At 25.7% G+C, this 17,113-nt stretch overlaps 1 protein-coding gene across 2 annotated transcripts; it reads right to left on the minus strand.

The window, feature by feature from the left end:
* Positions 1–434: 434 nt before the first annotated feature.
* Positions 435–10,885, minus strand: LOC112687244 (poly(U)-binding-splicing factor half pint). Of its 2 annotated transcripts, XM_025559857.1 has the most exons (12): positions 10,586–10,885; positions 9,647–9,776; positions 7,354–7,419; positions 6,444–6,648; positions 6,008–6,224; positions 5,033–5,359; positions 4,852–4,963; positions 4,690–4,758; positions 1,562–1,824; positions 966–1,051; positions 766–875; positions 435–701 (listed from the first exon to the last, which is right to left on the minus strand). In XM_025559857.1, exons 1-12 carry the CDS (start codon positions 10,607–10,609, stop codon positions 592–594), a joined length of 1,719 nt encoding a protein of 572 aa, XP_025415642.1. In that variant the 5' UTR covers positions 10,610–10,885; the 3' UTR covers positions 435–591. The 2 variants fall into 2 exon arrangements, with proteins under 2 accessions (XP_025415642.1, XP_025415632.1); XM_025559847.1 differs by having other exon boundaries at positions 4,690–4,963; positions 10,586–10,884.
* Positions 10,886–17,113: the final 6,228 nt, after the last annotated feature.

Raw genomic sequence — 17,113 nt, forward strand, 5'->3', positions numbered from 1 at the left:
TTCTTATATCTAAGTTTAGTATTGATTTGTTAAGAACAGTAATATTGTCAAATTTTTCTTAAAAATGAACGGATAGCTTCTATTTCTTTTAATAATAATATATACAAATTGACAACTTTGAAATTTATATTTGTACATAATAAGATAATGAATTAGTTATACAGTAGACAAGTTTACATAATTGAAGAAATAAAGAATTAAAATAAATAATTAGACTAATATTAAAAATGTTTACACTGTATATAAGGTTATTTATGGTTGCTTGAGAAATAATGCAGTAACTTGGCACCAATAACTACATTTAAAAAGATGTTGAAATTCCAAAACTTACAGTATATTTTTTCACTCAACTTCTGAAGGTTACTTAAGGATGATAGACTTTTTAAAACTTCTCATATAATCAACATATAAACTATAATCATAAATAATAAACATAAAGGAGAAAAAAATATTTTATTTACAGAATGTCGTACACAATTAGTTATAAAGTATATTCTGAGAAATATTAGAATAACTAAATAGTAAAATAAAATAATATACAAGTATAATAATAATAATTATAATAATGGGCATGTAATATTAGAACTAAAATCAACCAGAAAAGTCACTATGATCAAATAAAGCTTGGTCATAAAGTTCAGACTTGACTAAACGACCACCAAAAAATCGACCATTTAAAGAATCTCGTGCACGTTCAGCTTCTGAAATATAACCAATCATCAATTAATATTTTTACTTAAAACTTAATTTAATCAAATAAATTACCTGACATTTGAGTAAACTCAACAAATATTTTTACAATTGTGTCAGAGTCATCATCTACACTATCAGATTGTTTTTCTTTATAAATAATAACACGTTCTACAACACCAAATCTATAAAATAAAAATACATTTGTTAAAAAATATATTTAATTTTCAAAATTGAAATTTTTTATAATAAATATGTATAAAAAAATTAATTACTTGCTACACTCATCTTGAATTTCTTCTTGTAAACTATCATCAACATCTTCAACGCCAACCATATTTCTTAGTATAACAACCCGACTCTAGATTAACAATAAGGAAAAATTTATCAACTAAATTTTTAATTTTAAAAATAATATACTAGAACTATTTAAAAAGGAAATTGATAAGACAATTTAAAAACCTATTTAATTATGGCTATGATATAATTTTGTATATGCGACCTAATGAAACACAATGCTAATTAGCTACACACATTTGCAATAATATATAATTTGAGAAATGGTAAAAATAAATTAAACAAAAAAAATAACTGACTGATTCTTTATATCCATATTAGTTAACCATAAATATTTTCATTAATTAATTTTAAACTGTGATAGTCTTTATAGTTGCAATAGTAAAACTAAACTATCTATGAAATTAAATTCTAATGGTATATTTGTTTAAAAGCCACTTAAGCATGTAAATGATAATTATAAAAATATTTGACGCAGGTTATTAGAAAATAAGGAACTTTAATTTAAAAATAAATAAGGTATTAAATATAATATAAAACATTATTTTATTAATTTCAATTTCAAAGCGTTTACCTCAGTTTTTCGCATTAACTTTTGCATAACAAGATGTCTAGCACTTTGTCCTTTAATAGACATATTTTCTTGCTGTTGTAATGTTTGAGGTTCAGTCTCCTCTAATAATTTTTTCTGTAATTCTTCTTGTTTTTTTTGTTGATCTGCTCTTTTTTGTGCATCTACAGTTACTGTAGGAACAACAGGTGCTGCTAATTGCGTGGGATTGATAAGTGTTGGTGGAGGTATAGATTGTTGAATAACTGGACTCAATCCCGTAGTTACTAAATAACAAAATAAATTAATGAATGCTTATGATATAGGTAGGTATTACATATAATAAAAAATGCAGAAAAATACATAATACGCTCAGATGTAAATAACAGATACTTGCAATCTAGGTGTTAAATCATGCAAAAATATTTTGCATAAATGATAATTTTGAGCATATATATATATGTTTATTAACTCATTATTTATCATTTGTTTAACATATTTGCATATAAAAAAGAAGAAGATAAATTAAAGATATATCATAGGCGTGCGCAACAAGAATGCTCTGGCACCCCTCCCAAAATATTGCAGACGAGGTCTTACAATTTAATTCTTAAGCATTTGGTAAAACATAAATGATGTTTCGTAAAAGAAAAATAAAATAAAATTTTCTAAATTTTCGAGCAAAATTATTATGATAATATAACAGCTACAAAAGTATAAATCATAAACAATTGGAGCTATCTGAAAAAAAAAAATAAAATTCAAGGAAAACATATAGGCATATCATATAATATATATTTTAATTTATTAAATATATTTATACGTTTTGTTAATATAGGGTCCAAAAGTATTGTAGGCATTCCCTGAAATACAGGTTTGCGCACGCTTTTAGCTATAAATATGAATTATATAATTTCAGACAAATATATAACAATATCAATGTTTATAAATACTAGTGATGGGTCGAACCTAATTTTTTGGTTTCCAACCAAACTTGAACTGAACATTTTCAAAGTATTACGAACTCAAACCGAACTATTAAATTTTTTTATCAAACTAAAATTTGAACTCACCATTATTTTCCCCTATATTAATAAATTGAAATTATGAAAATTTTACTTAAATTGTACAAAATTTAATACACCCAAAAATATATAATAAATCATAATATCTATTTATTAACATCTAATACTATTATTTCTGATAACATTTTTAAAAATACAGAGTACAAACTAGAGATGAGCAAAAAACAATGATGTTTTAGGTCGATATATCGAAATTTTAACATCGATGATTTGTTTTCGATTAATCGATTAAACATCAATGTTTATGTACAAAAAGTTTGAATTTTTTTTTTTGTATTATTTTAGTATGCAGTATACAGAAATTGTTATATAGTACACACTATACAGTTATAATTAGGGCTCATAAGTTCATGCACTAAAAAAACGCATAAATAAGCATGCAATAATGCCACTAACTTTTAATCAAATATGCATTAAAAATCCTTAACTATGCACGAAAAAAAAAAAAACGTCTAAGGATTTTTTAAAATATTAAGAATCATCCATTTATACTTTTTCTTTGGTTACATTTTATTAAAATTATAATTAATGAACATATGTTGCGATAAAAATAGATAGACAAGAATTTTTTATCTCAATTCTCATATTTTCCAATGTAGCAAAGAAAACATGCAAATGCATGAACTTACGAGACCTGATTATAAGTATTTAATATGTTTTTAAATAATATAAGTTAAACAATAGTATTTTAACTCTTAAATTTATTATTTAATCAAGAATATAGTAAATTCTACAGATAATAAGGTGTGCAACAGATGGTAGCTCTAGAGGGAAAAAAATTTTTTTCAATGTTTTTAAACATCAATGGTTTTTCACCGATTTATCAAATACATTGAATATTGATGTTCAAAAATTTTTGTCCATCCCTAGTACAAACAACATTAATATTTTTCTTTTTCACTTTTCCAAAAATAAATTTGTGGTTTTGATCATATATATCAGGGATGGGCAACTCGAAGTTACTAGAGGGCCAATTTTTAGAAAATTTAAATCTAGCGGGCCAGAGCATAGAAAAAAAAAAGGTCAATCAAAATATGAATTTTAATTAGTATTTATATATATGGAAATAATAAATTCAACACACACGATAGCATAATCCGAATGGTACGAAGAAACTGATATAGTTAAATAGTTTAGTAACAGCTATGGTTGAAAGCCATACTTATACATACATATGACATTTAGATATTTAACGATGTTTAATACTAGATAAAAATTATTAAATCGATAACTTAGAGAATAAATTTTAAAATTGTATGATGTAATTTTCAAATATAGCCAGATAAAAAAAAATGGTGGGCCGTTTCCGGCTCGCGGGCCGCCAGTTGCCCATCCCTGATATATATATATATGAATATCATATATCACACATCATATAAAAAAAAATCTGTAATATTACCTATATTTACAAAAATAATCTCATGATTTAACACGGAATTATTTTATTTTATCATACCTAATCATAATAATATAAAAAAAAAATAGTTAATACTACTATGATACTTACTATAAACTATAAAGTATAGAAAATTAATTTTAGATTGATTAAGAATATTTTCAAGTTCAAATTTCATACATACCTAAATGGTAAATAGTTCAGTTTGATTTTCTTTCATTTTGAATTCGGATTAAGAATCAAACAGTTCGACCCATCATTAACAAATACATTAAATTTAAATCAATATAATTTCCATATTTTTTTTCCATTTCATTAAAAAAAAGACAATTTTATCCCCATTTTCATTATTTTTCAATTATCTAAACGTTAATTGTAGGATAAATAAAGATTTATAGATGTTTATAGAAAAAATTTTAATTGATTATCTAAATACTTTTTAGTTATTATAACCTGAGTTTTGCCACCTATTAAGTAAATGCTTATCTTGCAGGTTTATAAAATTATAAAAATTAAATTGTTTGCTAATAAATTCTAGTAAGACTTAAGTTTTCCTTTGTAGAAAATATAAATCAGAATAAATCAAATTGCTGAATTTTTAAATGAAAAATAACACTTATAGAAAAAATAAACTTTTTTTTTCAAGAAACTAAAAAACTCAAAAAATTTACCAGGCAATATTGGTACTGGTGTTCTTATCTGTTGTGGTATTGCAATTCCTGGTGGTGGTATAGTAGAAGCTGGAACAGAAGGAGTGATACCCAATGTGGTGGGTAATTGTTGTAAACCAGGTAAAACAGATGTTTGACCACCTAATTGAGAACTTAATTTACTTAATCCTAATACTGCATTAGTAGCAACTGCGTCCATTGCTTGAATTTTTGCTGTAGCTGCAGCTGCAGCAACAGCAGCAGCAGTAGGCATATGACTGGAAGCTGCAGGTCCCTAAAAAAAAAAATAAAAAAATAAAAATAAATAAAATTCTCATTACATAATTGTATCGCAAAATCATACATGAAGAGCATTTGGAGGAGTAATAGCACGTCCAACTCTCAAATACTGGCCACCAAGATCAAAGAGATTCATTGAAGATATTGCTTCAATTGCTGCTTGACGACCTTCATATTCGATGAAACCATAACCTCGATGTCTATTAGGAGTACTGCCTTGTGCAAGTTTACAGGTGCGAATGGGACCAAATGCTTCAAATACACTTTTAATATCATCTTCAGTTAAATCTGGATGAATAGATGCTACATAAATACGATTATATTGTTTAGCTTCTTCCTGGATCTCATCAATTACAGATTGAGCTTGAGGCATGTTACTAGGACGTCCAACCTGAGAATTCACAAAAATAATTAATAAAAATAAGCTCATATTAAATTATTTTTAATAGAAATTATTTGAAATGGAAATTAAATTTCATAAAAATAAACTTTTGTAGATATTATTCTTATTCCTATTAACATTAAATCAGTAGTTCTTAACCTTTTGTAGATCAAGGACTTCTAATAAAAGATTTTTAGAAATTGTAGACCCCTTACCAATTTTTTTTTTTACAAAATAATTCATGTTATTAATACCAAAACTATCATAATTATTTTATGTAATAAATTACATTATTAGACATAACAAAACATACATATTCATAATTATTTTTACTAAACATAATTTTTCAATTAATTTAAATTTAATTCTTTTAGTTTTCAATACTTTTTTTTTTAGCATTCTAAAAATTTAATTTTTATTCACTTAAACAAATGGTTGGCATTATACTTGTGACACAAGTTTTTGAACACCATACAAAGACAAGATATTATATAATAAAAAAAAATAATAATAATAATTCAATAATATTGTAATTATGCATTCATGTCACATATTGAACTATGTTATATGTTAAGGGTGCTGCGGACCCCCGAATCGTGGACAACAGTTTAAGAACCGCTGGATTAAGTGATAAAATAAACTATAAGTTCTACTTACAACTTTAATATTACGACCACCAAGCATTACTCCATTCATTTGTTCAAGTGCAAGTTGAGCAGCTTCTGGTATTTCATATTCTACAAATGCAAAACCTTTATGCTTTTGGGTGATAGGATCCCAAGACATGTTAATGGATTTAATACAACCAAACGGTGAGAATGCTTGTTTAATTGAGTCTTCTTTAAGTTCAAAACTAATACTTCCAACATAAACTCTAAAAAATATGTCAAGTTTGTAAGCCATAGTTATTATGAATCATATTTATAAATTTAAACTCAAAACAATCAGATCTTATCAGCTAATTAATCACTCACTAGGGAAACACAATAAATGTACAAACAGATATTAGTCTCAACCAATTCAATATAAAAAATAATTTGACATCATATTGTTTTAATAAAATTGTTAAATAGGTAATGTTTATCTTGCTGACCTGCACATTAGAATCAAAGCCTGGTGACGATGAAAAGACTTAGCTTGTTGTTGTTGGTGAGCTAAAGTTTGTTTCATTAACACCATTTTAATACTTTGTTCCATGGCATACTTTTTTGCTTTGGCCACAGCTTCATTTTGTTCAGTGCTTAATTTGATTAAAGGAGCAGCAAGAGCACCTAAAATACCAAGTCTAGAACCAGGACCTGAAAACCAATTACTTTAACATAATATCACTTTTTTGAAAGTTTTAGGATATATTATATTATTATAAATAGAATTACTGAATCACATAACCAAAAATGTAGCAATAATAGAATCTACAGAAAATAAATAAATGCTGAATATCATTAAATATTAAATCCACCAAATATCTTCATATTTCAATGTATGTAATCATGTATGTATCTAATGTATATAAATAATGATATAAACTAAAATTTGATACACAGTTATCTTCAAATTCAGACATGATTTTATGGTAAATTTAATAGGTCATAACCAAGTAGTGAAATTATATTTCAGAAAGAGCAATCAAATTTTCTACAAACTTAAAATAAATACGTGAAAATAGACAATTTTTTTTTTTTTTTGAGTATTCTGATCAGAATTTATTATTCTTTAATTATTTTTTTTTTCTAACTGTGACAGACAAAACCATGCCTGCAAAATGTAATATTCATATAAATATATTTTTTTTTTTACTTGTTTATTTAGATTTTTTCTTTAAAAACATGTTAAATGTCTTTGGATTATAAAAATTTGTTTAAATTAAATAACATAATCAGAAAATAATTCTAAAGCATTATAAAAAGGTAAATATATATAGGGTAAGTTTATTTTATAGTTTTATAATTTTAACATATGAATACTTAAGACAACATTTTTGAAATTAAATTATAAGTTAATACCTGATATTAATGTCCCAACTTGATTGAAATCATATGGAGCTGTAGTGAATGATGCATTGCCATTGACTGAAAGGAAAAAACAATGTTAATAAAATAATTTAACTTTAAAGGAAAAAAAATTAAGACACAAACAATTTAATTTATAAGAATTAAATAATGCCTGAAAAAATATTTATTTATTTTTAAAAATATTAAATAGTTTATGCAACTTTAGGATATTTTAAAAATTGATATGAATACATAGTATTCATCTAAATGAAGAAATGCTGACATTCGTTAGTTTTAAATAAAATGTCAATGAATAATTATTAGTTTATACAAATTTTATGATTTATAATAAGGTGATAAATGAATTAATACTATTTAATTTTCTAAATTTTTAAAACTTGAAAATGTCTTTCAAAATATCAATTTAAAGTTACACAAATAATAATTTTAATAAACATTAAACAAGCAGCAAAAAATTATTTAAACATTACTTATAGAGAGAGAAAAATGTATGATTATTTGTGAAAATTTTATCATTTTTTTTTTTTTTTTTTATAAGATTGAATTTGTAGAATATTATTTACTGCATGTTTAAATATGTATCAAATTACACCATTAAGGTATTGAGCAAACATATTGTGTTTCCATTTGAGAGACCTTAACCGCAACGGGTAGTAGGCCTGACTTGCTCAGGAGGCTGCACTTGCTAGTAGAGGGATATTGGTCCGGAGACAACACAGAAGAGCATGACGAAAACAAAAACAAACCAAAATAAAATATAAAGTAGGTAAATGTTTAAATTCTCCTAATTTAGTCGTCATTTATACTTACAACATTTTAAACAACCACAGGCCTACACAATGGACCAATTTGAAAGTTAACTCCAAAACTGAAATCAATTGATCCAAAACAAACACAAAATTTTGGATGAATAATATATTTCTGGAAAATACACCTACATCCATTACATCATTTATAAAATAGAATTTAGCAACCAAGATATTACCTAATGTATTAACCAACTAATTACACTAAAATGTAAATTAAAATTAAAAAGAATAAGTTGCTGAATTATAATGGAAATATTGATGAATTTATTCATTTTCAATTGAATAATTATATATCATTGGTAAATTTTTGGATAAATTATTCTAACATACTAAAAGAAAATTTTAAATCATAATTTGTCACAACCTTTAGATGAAAATAATTTAAACATTATATTTTTGACGAGTAAAATCATGTCCGTTGAACAATGGTTGAAAACAAATTCATCATAAAATAATGATTAAATGTGGATCTGCAAACATAAGCATACCAAACATAATTGAGTCACAATTAGCTTTTTTGTTTCTATTTGTTAATAAGATAGGAACATTCAGAAGAATTAGATTAGTAAATTAATATTAAAAAAAATAATTACATAAAAATAAATTTTTATAAGTATTGTACACACCCTTCCCTACAAACTAGGTAATTTAATCTTTTGATGTGTGAGAAGTGTATAGACTAGGACTATCAGTAAACCGCCTGGAACATCTCAAAAAAAAAAAAAAAAAAAGAATATTGATTAGTTAAACCAGTAAATTATTGGATTTGGAATATCATATTAAGAAAATGGTTTATTTGCTTAAACAACTTTATTTATAAATTTAATAAAATGAATTCAAATTTCAGTATAAATAAGAAGTCAATCAAATATTTTATACCTGAAATATGGAACAAAATAAAAATTGTATTATAAGATTAATTAAATAAAACATCCTTAATGGTTATAAAAAAATATTTATTTTAGCTATTTATGTGTTTATTAAATTAAAACTAGTTCTACTAAAACAATGAAACTTGTTAATAGAATAACTCATAAATATATATGTCAATAACACATCAATAAAAATTATAAAGTATTAACTGCAATTTAAGAGTATGCAAATACATTTTATGAAATAAAATGGTTTTAACAGTTTTAAAAATGTATAATACACAAAATAAATAAATCATTTGACAATAAATTGATGAGGGTAATTGATTTCATTTTTATTTATCAAAATATAAAAATTTAATTTAAAACTCAAGAATTTTTACTTAACCTTAAAATATTTCAAAATATAAAGCAATCTGAGGATAAATTTATAATATAATCATTTATATATTATAATACCAAATACAAAAGAATGAATAAAAATTGCTTATAACAAAAAGGGATTTAAGTACCTTTAATGAAAAACATGTTTATTTACTTAAATAGAGTTAAGTTTCGAAATAGTATATAAGATTAATTTAATAGTAATTATAAATACTATACCTTCATGTCTGGGTATTTTAGCTTCTGGTTCACCTTCTGTACCATTTGATATGGCTGGATCTATGGTAGATGCTGTTTGATAGTTGTTAGAATTAGTTGTTGGCAGAGTATTGATAAATGGTTGTTGTTGCTAAATAAGTAAATAAATAATATTGAAATGTATATAGCTAATATTTTTTTTTTTTTTTTACAATCTTTTAAATAATAAAAGTAACATATTTAATTTAAATTACTAAATATTAATGAGATGCCCAATATAACATAATTTATACTTAAAAAAAAATAATGTTGTAAATTTTTAAACCCTGGTAGAATAATATAACATGAATTACATTAAACTTACATTATTATGAAATGTTTTAATTATGATACATTAATTAATATTTATTGGTGCATTATTTCATGGATATCCTTGTGATACTAACTTCAATTAATTTATTATCATTTTATATGCAGAATAGTTCATCATATTTCTTAAAATAACATAATGTTGAACAAATGTATTATTAAATTAAGAAAATAATATTAATTTTATTTTCTAACTGTGACCCAAAAGTTTTTTATTTTATTAAACATAAAAAAATCAAAGAAGTCCCATCATTGGATGGGTTCTTCGCTCAAGTCTTCAGTCTTCTTATATAAATCTACTACAACACTTACACTTATTGTAAAAATAATATATTTACAGATTGTGTAATAAAACAAATAAAAAAAAAAAAAAAAACATAAAAAATCATTATCCAGATATTTTTGTCAATAGTTAATAATTGATAACAAACTATTTTCGTATTTTGGCCTATAAACAATGTTTAGTTTTAAGTTTCGTAATAAAGTCACAAATTAAAAATATAGTATAGATCCATATGATACAGATTAATGATTTCCAGAAATAATGAAACTATTGTACATAGTAATATAAATAAAAGTTTTACTACTTACAAAACCAACACTTCCGTTCATCATATTTAGTTGCAAATAATAATAAAATCTAACTAGAATGAAACACAATTATTTAGTAATAATTAAATGGTACTACACCTCTATAGAAGTGTAATTATGAAAGAAATATAACATGAAAATTTAGAGTAATTCTTATGAATATAAAACGTTTATATATATACACTAAACCGACGATAAAATGAAGATTACACAATAGCATGAATCACTGAGCCATAAGGAATAATTTAAAATTGTGAAAAAATCTTTTGAATAGAGTTCGAAATTGAAAGAAATGATTAGATTAAAAAAAAATAAAATAAAATTATATTAATGTTATGACATGACTTGAACACAAAACATGGAGAAGAATACAAAAGAAAATGGATGAACCAAAAATAACCAATCACAGATTAGGCAGTAATATTTTATCATGGAAGAAAAATATCAGATATTTTAGCGCTATAATATGGGATGGGTCAACCCTGATAAAGTATGTACATAAATGTTACGTTGATACGTAAAAATATGTATAATTGTATACCTGAATAAACTAATACTTTTTAAAATTACTTTCTTTTTAATTATTAAATAAATAAGAATATAACACATGAATACAAATAAATTTATATCTGAATGGCCCAAATAGGAAATCATCAAAAAATAAATTAATTAAAATATCCAATAGATTATGTTAATATGAAGGAAAAATTGGGGAACATTTTATCTTACCTGAGCCTCCATAGGCGCAATTTGTGAGGGACTTGGAGGGAGCCCCTCCAATATTAAAATTAGCCCCTCCAAAAATTTATATTTAAATTAAAGTATTAAATCCTTCATTAGTTATCTAATCTACATAATACAGCAAACGAGATCAATCAATTTTTATGATTTAATTTTTAGGACCTATTAAAGGAGGATTTAAATACACTTCAATCAGAAATGCTTGTGGTAAAAAACTGTGTGACCCGTAGAAATCACAGTTTCACTTTAGAAGATATCAAATCAATCATGGATGCAGAGCTTTATCCAAATTTATATAAACTGATATCATTATTTTTAACAATTCCAATTAGCTCTGCAACATGTGAAAGATTATTTTCAACAATGAAAAAGATTAAAAATTGGTTTCGAACATCTATGAATTAAGATAGATTTACAGATTTGTCATTAATTTATATAGAACGAGATTTATCGAATGAATTTTCTAACGAAAAAATATTAAATAAATTTGCAATTTTAACCGAAGGTTCCAATTATAATTATAAACTTAATAAAAAATTATAATATATTACATTTATTTACCTAATTTTCGTTATTTTTTTCATACAAATATTTTTAATTTTATTAATAAATGCATTATAATATATCAAATATAGGAAAGTAGGTGAGAAAAATATGATATCGCTATATCGGTAGTGAATGGGGGAGGGATGTGGAGGGCAGAGCCTCCCACAGGTATGTTTCATTTAAATAGTGAGCCTCATAATTTAATTTTCTTTAGTTTTTAAAGTCTAATTATTATAAGTATATTATGATGCTCTAATATTGTAAAATATTCACAATGTACCTATATCAAGGATGACAAATCAATGGCGCGCGTGCTCAAAGTGGCACGCGAAAAAATTTAATTATTTTTACTATAATATATATTATATAAATTATAATAGGTAAAAATATTTTAAGCATACGGATTTTATCGGTCAATAACGATTATTCAATTTTATTTGTAGTTAAAATAATAATATATAAATTATATAATATTATATAATATTGCATTTAGTATGTTATTTACGTTTATTTTATTACGTTGATATTTTGAAATGTAGCTTGTAGATTTTCAGTCGAGTACCATATGGAAAGAAAAATTCGTTATACTGAGAAATGAATTAGAAGAAATTCAGCATGATAGGGCGATAGGCATATTGATCGTAAACATAGGGAACAAGATTTTGAAAGTGTGGAATGAGATTCCAGAAGATTATTCCAATTTAAAAAAGTAGCATTAGCTGATTTGTCTATATTTTCTTCAACTTATTCATGCGAGTCATTATTTTCAGAAATGAATTGTATAAAATCTAATTTAAGAAACCGACAAAATGATGAATGCAGTGCCACATTTATTATAATAAAAATATAATAAATACAACTTGTTTTGTTCGTATTCGTATTCGTCATGTTCACATAGAACAAGGCGTTAAAAATAATTACGTAATAGTTAATAACAAAGTATTAAGTTGAAGCATAAACATTTATATCCATAAAATAGCTAATAACCTAACTTTTTATACATTAGTTTAATTATTTAAGCCTTGGGTACTTTAATATAGTGGGGTGGCCAGTGGGGAGACCTGTAAATATGTTGGGTGGCTGGGCTACCCCTTAGCGGACGACTACGAATTGGTTCCCGCAAACTTTCGCAACAATTTCCTTCCCATTTATTCAGACTTAGGACTGTCTAGAATTCAAATAAGTTCGAATAGTTCAAACACTATATAGAATACTAGGTATGGTTAAAAATGTTGCTCAGTATAATATATTAATATATACATAATATACGCTACATACGTATTTATCAATAATAATAATTGTGGTTGTTATAAATAAGTAATAATAATGTAATAATAAGTCAAAATAGGTAAATAATATTAGAAAAAAATTAGTGTGGTATGAATTTACAACACACATTTTTAACGAATTGTAGATTCGAAATTTGGCCCTCTCTCAGTTTTTTAATATTTTCATCAATAAACTTTTCTTTTTCAGCAATTTTTTTCGACTCTAATTTAATTGAGCTTCTATGCTTTATGTATGTTTCGTACTGTACTGCTTTTAATTGTTCAATCAATAAAAAAATATTTGGGTGGGCGGAATAAAATCTAGAATTCAGTTTTCCATGAAACGATTCGCAATAGTTTGTTGTTCGTTCTGAAGTGGCTGAAAAATCTGCCCAAATATTTGGTAAAAAATCACTATCATTTTCAATATTATTTTCAAGTAAATAATCAAAAAGTGTATCAAGTTTTTCATGTACTGGTTTTATAGCCATCAACTCTACATAAACGTTTTGTATTATATTAGATGGCAATAAAGGTAATCCGAAAAACTATTTCAATATTTGCCCAATCTCTGAATCTTTATTTTTGAACTCATCTGAGAGTCCTAAAGATTGAATTTTTCTCCACCACGCCTGTCCTAAGTGGAATCTACATCTTCTTAATTTAGACTGTGGCCAAACTTCAGATACTGCCAAGTGAATAGCGTTTTCAAAATCAGCAAAAATAATTTCAGGCCTTATGTGATGTTCTATAAATCGAAATGCTTGTTTATAAGTAGTCAGTGCCGCAAAAACCAGGTGTGCAGAGTGTACTACGCACACGGGCCCCAAGGCTTGCATACATTTAGGGCCTCCTAGTGCCAGCCTTAAATAAACTATACTTTACAAACACACAATTATTTAATAATATTATATTATTATTTTATAATAAAAAGAAACTTAAATAAATACATAAATACATAAATACATAAATATGTAGTAAAGTATAATATACAACAGTTGTAGGTATTTAATTTGATATATATATGTTACGGTAATAGTACGAATACCGGTGAAACCTAGGATTTACCGGTAAATCCTAGATTTTACCGACTGCGATCGGTAAATGTCCGACATTCGGAATTTTACGAGCAGTATTCGTTTTACAATTGTCGCGGTTAGTATTACGAGTAAACACAGTATTCAATATGTCGTTTAAAATACGATTTTATGAAATTTTAAATGGTATTGTGGAGTTAAAAAATGACAAAAATAATTTTTATTTAATTGATGAAAAATATAATATATTTTTAAGTGAAGTTAAAGAAGCTAAATCTGTTAGTGTGAAAAAAACAGTTCACTATCGGCGACTTAAACGGTTTGATATTGTCAATATTGCTGGTGAAGAAAAGCTGATTGTTCCGATAAATGACAACTCTGAAGTAATGCGTTATTATGTTCGATATAATGAGTTATATGAAATTATCCACGATAATATAATATAATGATGTATCAAGACCATTTAACAAAATTTTTTATTTTACGACCATTGAAGTTCAAACGGGTTGAAGAAGTCGCATACTGCTTACTCGATATTTTTACCCTTTTCGGTGCACCAAATATTCTCCACTCAGACAACAGAAGAGTTTGTTAATGCTGTTATTACGAATTTATGTAGCATGTGGCCTGAAGTGAAGATAGTTCATGGAAAAGCTCGTCACAGTCAATCTCAAGGTTCTGTAGATAATATATATATATATATATATATATATATATATATATATATATATATATCTGTAAATAATATTTATATTAAATAAAAATATACATTTTTGTCATAATTACATGTTATAATAGTGTGCCTACAATATATCTCTGCGATTACCCACATGCTGTCTACAAACATTCCCCCCGCGCGCGATGGCACTATCGCAAACTGATTTATACGATAACGTAGCTTTATATTGATTTATACCGACCAGCAATCATGATGAACTATGCAATCAAAACTAATTATTATTATGTTGAACAATATTAATATCAACACGAATGTCATGTGGTACTATGATGCACTATACACGTACAATGCTCAAGAATAAATATAGGTAAGAATTATCACAGAATCGGAAAAAATATATAATTTCGGATTTTTACAAACATTGATTGTCAATCCTAAGATTTACCAAAACTAGCTTGTGAAAGTCCGAATTGCTAAAATCATTCGGGGTTTGACCAAACAATAATGTATATCCTAGGTTTTACCGGTAAATCCTAGGTTTCACCGATATTCGTACTATTACCGTAACATATATATACATACATCATACACTAACAGATAAGAAACGTGTTTTATAACCTAAAAAAATTGATATTTATAAATAAGACGTACAATAAAAATAAATCCTAGGAAGGGGCCTAATATAATTATGGCACACGGGCCTAAATTTGTAGTTGCGGCACTGTAAGTAGTACTGTTCTTGTTGGGCAGTAGGAAAAAAAACAAACGGAAAATAATTGTTATCTTTTACACCATAAATGGTAAAAAGCTGGTAAATCAATTTTGGGCAACTTTTAAAAGTTCCATCAACAAACACTGTTTTCATTTTACGGAGTATCTTTAAATTATGTGATTAAGTAAAAATTACAATATTTGTTTCACAATCATTAATTTATTTAAAATTTTCACCACGATTTGTTATTACATCATAATTATCTAATGCTTCATGTAGTTCTGTTAGTCTTAGGTAATTAAGGTAACTTACTTGAACGACTAGCGTGAATATTTTGTTTTACTCTAAAAACTTCATGCGCTGTAAGCTGTTCAAAATCACCATTGACTATTAACTCTTGGCAAATTAATTTTGTTGGACATTCAATATTTTCCTGAGCTTTTTTTTTAAGTTATGGCTTAATGCTTGCCTGTTCAATATGTTTTCACTATCTTTCGCATGATTGTGTTCGAGGTTACATTCAATATTATTTAAATTATTTATTTTTAAAAACGATTTGCATTTTCTTATTGTACAAGTTCAACGTTCCATATTTCCCGATAGTTGTTTTTGGAATCAGTATTTGAAACCGTTAATAACGAAGAGTTTTTTATTTTTTTCACTGAATATCACTTCCATTTTAACGCACGCGCTAGGTTAGTTGTCACAAGACTGACGAAAAATAATCAATCTATTAGATATAAAATTATATTTATAAACTTTCCCAGTCATCGTAAAACCTAATAAAATATTATAAGATTATCGATTGTACATATACGCACGAACATATAACTAATATGTAGCATAAACATATCTTGTAACAGTGAGTTTTAGACTGATAAACCGATAAGTTATTTTATTCGGGAACCAATTCGAACAATTGTATACTGGAAAGTTTTTTTCGGGAACCAATTTGTACACAATTAATTGATCCGGAAACCACTTCCACGTTTGTCCCCTTAGCCACGTGTCTGGTTCCAAGAAAAGTAATAAAATACCTACGACTATATCAATATGATGTGATTAAATTACTGATTATCAAATCGTAGATATTAACTTTTTTCGAAGTTTTAAATAGTTTAAAAATTTAAAAAAATCATTCGAAGTATGGAGAAGTCTTAAAGCGAGGAAAACGGGAAAGTGAAACATTCAAATCTCAGATAAAATAATTTGAAAGAAATTTAGACAATTTATTTGATATCGCACACGCAAATGCATTTAACACACTTCAAACACTGATAGACTAAATGGAGCGACTACATTTTCGGAGCAGTGATTGGGTTAGACATTCTATACTTGGCATCATGTTTCGAAGTTGATTATCCAGGCTGTATTTAACAAGGCAAAATTAGAAAAAATTAATAAATAATAAATCATCAGAACCAGATATAGCAATTTTTAAACAATTTAAGAATGCACGAAAAAATTTAATAAAATAAATATATTAGTTTGGAACACAGATATATATTTTAAAAAGATAATCTCGTCAAAACGTGAAAAAGTTAT

Source organism: Sipha flava, unplaced genomic scaffold (assembly GCF_003268045.1).
Source record: "Sipha flava isolate LNK unplaced genomic scaffold, YSA_version1 109_pilon_pilon, whole genome shotgun sequence".
Taxonomy (NCBI): Eukaryota; Metazoa; Arthropoda; class Insecta; order Hemiptera; family Aphididae; genus Sipha; species Sipha flava.

What these genes read in the sequence shown, in the direction of transcription:
- LOC112687244 (XM_025559847.1), bottom strand. Translation starts at nt 10,609, where the DNA reads ATGATGAACGGAAGTGTTGGTTTT. An exon ending in TGAACGGAAGTGTTGGTTTT is followed by an intron (nt 9,777 to 10,585) that starts GTAAGTAGTAAA and finishes TTACTTATTTAG; the next exon opens with CAACAACAACCATTTATCAA. An exon ending in AGTTGGGACATTAATATCAG is followed by an intron (nt 6,649 to 7,353) that starts GTATTAACTTAT and finishes ATTGGTTTTCAG; the next exon opens with GTCCTGGTTCTAGACTTGGT.